The 7,927-nt window shown below is 40.6% G+C and overlaps 1 protein-coding gene across 1 annotated transcript; it reads left to right on the forward strand.

Annotated features, from left to right (window-relative positions):
• Positions 1-3,163: 3,163 nt before the first annotated feature.
• LOC114616732 (60S ribosomal protein L39) lies at positions 3,164-3,478 on the forward strand. The gene has a single exon (XM_028762171.1). It carries the CDS (start codon positions 3,216-3,218, stop codon positions 3,369-3,371), a length of 156 nt encoding a protein of 51 aa, XP_028618004.1. The 5' UTR covers positions 3,164-3,215; the 3' UTR covers positions 3,372-3,478.
• The last annotated feature ends 4,449 nt before the right edge of the window (positions 3,479-7,927 follow it).

A 7,927-nucleotide genomic window follows, 5' to 3' on the forward strand; every position in this document is an offset into this window, starting at 1 on the left:
GTGAGCCCTGACTGAGACTCCAGTCCAATATGTGAGCCCTGACTGAGTCTCCTGTATCGATATGGCTTTAGGTTGTTGTTGTTGAGGTATTTTGCTTGCTTGTCTGTTTAAGACATAGTTTCATTATGTAGCCTAGGCTGCTCTCAAGCCCAGACTGGTCCTCCTGCCTCGGTATCTCAAGTGCAGAGATTAGAAGTGTGTATCTCTGTACCTGGCTCCCAACATGATTGTGGACTTTAATAATACTCAGAAGCGATAGACACAGTAACAGTATGAAGAAAGCGTGCCTTTGTCTTAGAAACTAATGAAATATCTGGCAAGTGATCAAATTTTTTTTTCCGTTGTGTTAGAATGTGAGTGCAGAAGAAAGTTCAGCACATCTGACTGACATTGCCTGATTTCCTTTGGGACTGGGAGAAACAAAAGTGTATGTTGATTTTAAAGTAGATGTTTATTTCACATGCCCTACATTATCTGGACGAGACTCCACCCATTAACCGATGTGAAAAGAGGCACAAGAGCACAGCCTAAGACGCTGTACTTTTTTTTTTTAAGCTTTAGAACCTCTTGGAGACTATGTGTTTGCAAACAGTTTCCAAATTATTAGACATGCCAGTTCTGTAACTATGAAAATAATAGTTCTGGATTCAAAGGCTAAGAGACTTGGTCACCTCCATAATTATTTCCATTTTGGAATCAGCGTACTAAACTTGCTTTGTTTGAGGGGGTGGAGGCCTTAACATGCAATGAGGATTGCATTTGAAGATTTGTGTGACAAAAAAAAAATTGGAACCATTTTTGAGTTCATGAAACTCATTCTTAAGTGTGACCCAAACCAGCTGTTTTATTTAAGCCAACAGAGATTATTTTTAAAATCAGTATTTCTGGAGCTAAATCCTATTCAGCAATGGCTCTACAGATTCTGATCCTTTAGAAAAGCTCTGTTAGAAAAACTTTCTCAAGCCTGTTACCTCCTCACAGACTGTTCTTTGCTTATTTATGTTGCTTTTCATGTGTATGGATCTTTTGCCTTCGTGTATGTCTGTGCACCACAGTCATTCATGATGTCCTTGGAAGCAAGAAGAGATAATTTATATATAATATTTATATTAACATATTTATATCAATACATATAATGTATTTACATGGCTCTGTGTATGCTCACATGAGTGCAATTGTCCAAGGATGCCAGAAGACGGCTATGGAGCCTCTGAAGCTGGAGTTACAGGTGGTTGTGAACCTCTCAATGTGAATGCTGGGAGCCAAACTCTGGTCCTCTGAAAGAGCATCAGTTTTTAAGTATTGAACCATCTTTCCAGCCCCTCAAAAATTACTATTTGCACAAATAACACAAATTAACTATTTGCATACGTTGTATATTTAGACAAGCATATGAGAGCTGATCAAATACATACCATAATCCACTGACAATAAGTATCAGCAACTATGCAGAAAAACTGGAGCTCATATACACTGCTGGTGGGGACGTGAAAGAAAACAACCACTTTGGAAAGCAGTTTAGCTGTTCCTCAGACTCTTAAACACAGAGATACTCTATGTGTTTGTTTCATTCCTGTTGCTACAATAGCATACTCTGACAAACACAACCTAGGGGCTGCAGAAATGGCTCAATGGTTAAGAGCACTGATTCCTCTTCCAGAGGATTTGGGTTGGACATGGCAGTTCACAACCATCTATAACTCCAGTGCCTAATGCCTTCATCTGATCTCTTCATATATATGGTACACTTGCATATACACAGACAAGACACACTTAAAATAGAATTACATTTGAGAGAGAGAGAGAGAGAGAGAGAGAGAGAGAGAGAGAGAGAGAGAGAGAGAATGCACTTTTTAACTGGAGCGATAGCTCACTGGTTAAAGTACTGGTGCCCTTCTAGAAGATCTGGGTTTAATTTGCAGAACTCAGTGTCTCACAACCATCTGTAGTCCAAGTGTCAGGGGATCAGACACCCTCTTCTGTTCTCCACAGGCATCAGGAATACACATAGTATACATACATACAGAAAGAGAACACATTAAATGAGTAATCATTTTAACAACTTAGAGAGGAAAGTATTTATTCTGGCTTATAATCCCATAAGGATAGAGCCTGTAAAGTGGGGATAGGGCTTAACAGTGATGAAAATGGGTCTAGAATTAGGAATATTAGCACTATAACTTTATCAATGGACTACAAACTATCAACTTATGCAATTTTAAAGAGTCATTTATTTACTTTATGTGTGGGGGTGTTTTGTCTGAATGTATGGACATGCATCACTTGCATTCCTGGTGCTTGTAGAGAACAGAAGAGATTAGATCTCCAGAACTGGAGTTACAGACTGTGAGACATGTGGGTACTGGGAATCAAACCCAGTTCTTCTGGAAGAGCAGCCTGTGCTCTTAACCGCTGAGCCATCTCTCTAGACCAAAGGGTAATTCTTCATTTAAAAAAAAAACACTATTTAAATTACTCTTTTGAGAATTTCATACAAGAATACAATGTATTTGACCATATATACTTCCACTCTTCCACCAACTTCTCCCATGTCCACTCCCTACTCACACCCTTTTCCAACTCTGTGTTCTCTCTCTCTCTCTCTCTCTCTCTCTCTCCCTCTCTCTCTCTCTCTCTCTCTCTCTCTCTCTTTTCCTTTTATAACCCCCTGAGTTCATATACTCATAGGTGTGGGGCCAACCCCTGGAGCACTGACCTCTCAGGAACTACAAATCCTTAAAGAAAACTGGCCCTCCCTCCCCAGAAGCCATCAACTGTAAATAACTCCTGAGCAAGGAGTGGTGTCAATAGCTTCTCAGCCAGGAGTGGGACTCATGATCCCCTTCCGCCTCCATGCTAAAATGTTGACTGGCTTGATTTTAAGCTGATCTTGCACGAGCTGTGAGTGTTTTTGCCTCCAAAAGAAACTACCTTGCTCTGATCCTTCCCAAGCTGACTCTTACAATCTTGAACCCAGCATTTAAGATTCAGTGACAAGGAGATTGTGATTACACGTTTAAGGAAAGCTTGGAGTATCTCACAAGTTCCAGTCCAGCCTGAGCTATCAAGTGTAGCCATGCCTCAAAACATAAATTAAATTAAACTAAAATGGTGAATTTTAAGACATGTGAATTGTGTCTCCATCAAAAAAAATATTCTCCTCTTCTCCTTTACCCCCGCCATCGTGCGCACTGCGCCTGATTCGGCTTCTCGCCATGTCTTCTCACAAGACTTTCAGAATCAAGCGATTCCTGGCCAAGAAACAAAAGCAAAATCGTCCAATTCCTCAGTGGATCCGGATGAAAACTGGTAACAAAATCAGGTACAACTCTAAGAGAAGACACTGGAGGAGAACGAAGCTGGGTCTGTAAGGATTTACACAGTGACAAGACTGAGGGTTTATACTGAACTATGGTCATCGGTCAGCCCTACCAGATGGATTTCAACATTTTTAACGTGGAGACTTGCTTGTGTTTAAATTAGGTGTCTGTCCAGAAATAAAATTTAGAACCTTTAAAAAAAAATATTCTCAAATATTGAGCACGTCTCTAGCACATTCCTATTAATTTCCTTGGAGAAACAAGTAAATGGAAGAACAATGCAGAGTAGAAAGGTATCAATCTACTTCCTCTTGATTGCCTAAGCCATGATCCATGATCAGTGTTTTCCTTTTATTGAAAATAGATTCTTTTCCCAAACAATATATCCTGATTACAACTTTCTTCCCTCTACTCCTCTTAGTTCCTCCTCACCTCCTCTCCTCTCCAGAGCCCCTCTCTTTCTGTCACTCATTAGAAAGTAACAGGCTTCTAAAGATAACAACAAAACAGGAAGCCCAGGAATCAGAGATCCACTCATTTACAGACTCAGGAGTCCCATTAAAACACTAAACTGAATGTTATATACACAGCAGACCTGCTGCAGACCTGGGTAAGCCCTGGGAGTGCTGTTTCAGTCTCTGTGAGTTCATATGAGCTTCCTATGAGGGCCCTGTTCTCCTGGTGTCCTCCAGCCCTTCTGGCACTTACACTCTTTCAACTTCCTTTCCACGGGGTTCCCTAAGGTCTGAGGAGAGGAATTTAATGGAGACATCCCATTTGGAGTTGTGTATTCCGAAGACTCACTCTCTATCTATCTGAGAGAGGGAGGGAAGGAGAAAGAGAGAGAGGGGTGGGTCTCTAAGCCATGTTTATAGTATACCTCTCCAGACATACCAGTCCACACTGCTCCAAATAGGCCACACAGTGCATGGTGTGGCCAGACTTCTGACAGTTCATTACACTGGGCAAATGCCGTGGTCCTCTTGTATCACACCAATTCAGAGCAAGCATGAAGACCCTACAGGTATCCAGTAGAAATGGAGGTTCTCAGCCACTGCCCTTTCTAAATCTTGCCTCTTTCTGCCTCTTTTGCTGAGTCAGGACCTCCAACAATACTTCATTGGCTGCCCAGCTCTAAACAATGTCTAAGGGGTATCTCTTCTGAGTATCCGGTTAGTGAGGGCACTTCTCCAAACTTTTCCCAGACTCCCTGACAGCCATTTCTTTTTCTCACTGTGCAGTAGGAAAATACTTTAATGAGACACTCAGTTGTATCTCGCTTAGCACAGTGGATGTCTCATAAGTGGCTTTGAAATGAGTGAAATTTGAACAAATTAAGGATGAGCTGAAAGGATAAATTTTGTGTCTTATTTCATTAAGTAGATACCTGTTTCTTTCATGAGTCATCTTTCATTTTCATATATATATATATATATATTCCACAAAGATAGGCATATACACTTATTTACATCTGGCCATCTATTTGTATGTGTAATTAATCAGTGAAGAGCTTCCTGAGCCTAGAAAGTGGTTTGATTCAGATTTGAAGTGGTACGATTAAGTTAAGCCATTATTTATAGCAAGTCTCAAAACTATACATTCCAAACTTTAGTAAATGTAACTCTAACTAGATTTTGGTTTAGTTTCTTGGTGGTGGTGGTGGTTGTGGTGGTGGTGGTTGTGGTGGTGGTGGTGGTGATGGTGGTGGTGGAAGTGGTTTGAGACAGGGTATCTTATAGTATAGAATGGCTTTGAACTTTCTGTGTAGCCAAAATTGACATTGCACTTCCTGAATACAAAGATTATAGATGTGTGCCATCGCACCTCAATTTTTTTCTTTCTTTCTCTCTTTTTTCTTTCCTTTGTTCTTTCTTCCTTTTGTTATTTTTATAAAGAGGTCTCAATATATTGGCCTGAATTCTTAGATTTACCCAATCATACTATCTCATGACCCTGGGTAATTGGGACTACAGGTTCATGCCATCTGCAAAGACTCAAACCTGGGTCCTCATAAATTCAAGGTAAACACTCTACCACTAAACTATGCTGTAGTGTCTGACTGACTTTGGAGAGAAGGATGGGTTGAGACAGTGTTTGCTATATAATAATATAGGCTGACCCTGAACTTCTGATCCTTCCACATCCACCTTCCAAATTCTGGTGGTGACATTTTTGTCCCACTGTACCTGACTTGTTTTGAATTAAATGAAATTTATGCCTCAGATTACATAGGAATGAAGAAGGGTGTAAATATGTAAAATAATAACCAAATTTCCAAAGCTAATCATGTGGACCAAAAGGTCCATTGCTAGAAGAATGAATGAGTGAAGCCTAGTGTATACGTAGAGTGGAAGATTATACACCCTAAAAAGGGAAAAGTCTCACAGATTCTATAATATGGATTATGGTAGGTAAAATAGAAAAACCACAGATACTCACTTTATGTTTTCACTATATAAGGTATCCAAAGTCAATGATTTCATAGAGACAGAAATCAGAATGGCCATTTTCAAGGGTGAGGAAGAGGAGGAAATTAATCCTTGCTTAATTGCTATAGAATTTTAGTTTTTCAAGATGAAACAGGTCTGGGGACTTATAACAATGTGAAAACACAGAACATTATTAAACTGTACACTTTAAAGTGATCAATTCTATGCTGTGTGGATTCTACCACAATGTCAGTTGTCTAGCTATAAAGGATACAGTTGCGTTGGAATGCATCAGTTTTAATTTGCTAAACTCCATTTTCAAACATACTCCCTGCCAAACCCGTGAACTATTGATGCTTTGGCAAATCACACCACTGATGCTAATGGTTCTGCTTTCCACCGTCAAGGCTTTCCTGTCCTCAGCCACCCTCGTTATTACCCCTATCAAGTATCCTCTAAGAAGTGTTGGACAAGAGTCCTCAGACTCCTAGTGACGCCTAGAGTACGTAAACGTGCCCACGCACAGTTCATAAACGTGCCCACGCACAGTTCAAGGGCCTGGGAGGAAAAAAAAAGGTAATAATTTTAAATGGAAGAAAATTTATTTCACAAAAAACCACTTCATTATGTCCTCAGCTATCATTACAATCCTAAATTTTGTATATTCATCATATAAAACTCATCAGGGGGCTTAGGAGATAATTCTGTGGATAATATGCTTGTCCCCCAAAACATGGAGACGCCAGCACACATGTAAATACAGAAAAAGTATGATGTCTGTGCCTATAATCAATCTTAGTGTGCAAGAGGAAGAAGCAGGATACCTAGAGCACACTGGCTAACCACACTAGCCAAAAGAGTAAACTCCAGATTCAGCGAGAGACCCTGTATATCACACACACACATACACACACACACACACACACACACCACAAATAAAAAATAAATAAAAATTAAAATAGTTTTTATCAGGACTGGGAGTACAGCTTATCAGTAGAGTACTCGCCTAGAGAGAAAAAATTAACAAGTGAGTTCCTAGGTGGGCAGTGATGGCATACAGCTTTAATCCCAGCACTCAGAAGGCAGAGGCAGAAGCAGGTGGATCTCTATGAGTTCAAAGACAGCCCAGTGGTCTACAAAATGAGTTCCAGGATAGCCAAGGCTACACAGAGGAAACCCTATCTTGGGAAAAAAAAAAGGTCAGTTTCTTTTATAATATTCAATTGCTGGACTACATTTGATCTCAGCCAATATATTTTATCCCAGTTACTATTACCTGCATTTATTTGGTTTTCGATTTTTGTTGTACTTCAGCAGTGTGTAGAACTGGATCAACACTCCACCAAAGTTGGGGGTGGTAGCCCATGCCTGTAACACTATCACTCAGAGGAATGATAACGTCAGGTTTATGGTGTCTGGGGTACATAGTGAAATCCTCATTTTAAAAAATATCCAACCAAAGGATTATTCCTTTGAGCTAGGTGTGGTAGTGCATGCCTGGAGTCCAAGCACTTGGAAAGTAGAGGCAGTAGATCAGGAATTCAAGATCAGCCTGGCTATAGGAGCTCCAGGAGACACACATACACACGCGCGCACGCGCATACCCCCCCACAAAACCAGGTGTGTTAGCACACACCTTTAGTCCTAGCACTTTCGAGACAGAGGCAGGCAGATCTCTGAGAGTTCAAGGCCAGTCTGAGCTCCAGGACAGCCGACTGTGTAGAGAGACCCTGTCTCAAAAATATGAGCACGTTAAAAATTTTCAAAAGAAAGAAAGAATGATCACACACATAGAAAAAGAAAAAGGTTCTTGAAGGCTGGACATAGTGACATATACCTGCAAATCCTAGCACTCAGGAAACTAAAGCAGAAAGACACCCTGGAGTCCAAGGCAGCCTGGTATACATAACAAGTTGAAGTCCAACCTGGTCTACAGAGTGAGATGTTGTCTCCAAAAAGCAAGCTAAAAATTGGTCACAGAAATATTACAGTAAACAAGATTAAGCCAGTCAACAGTCCAGCATGGGTGGAAGAGAGTCCCTTGAGGCCCCTGACCTATAAAAGGGCTCTTAGCAATTGATGACCACTGAGGGACAGAGAGTTACTTTCCTTTGGGAACATGGACACTGGTAAGTTGCTCATACCCCAGTGATGGGTACACACCCATGTGGCATATGG

Source organism: Grammomys surdaster, unplaced genomic scaffold (genome assembly GCF_004785775.1).
Source record: "Grammomys surdaster isolate TR1022 unplaced genomic scaffold, NIH_TR_1.0 131, whole genome shotgun sequence".
NCBI lineage: Eukaryota > Metazoa > Chordata > Mammalia > Rodentia > Muridae > Grammomys > Grammomys surdaster.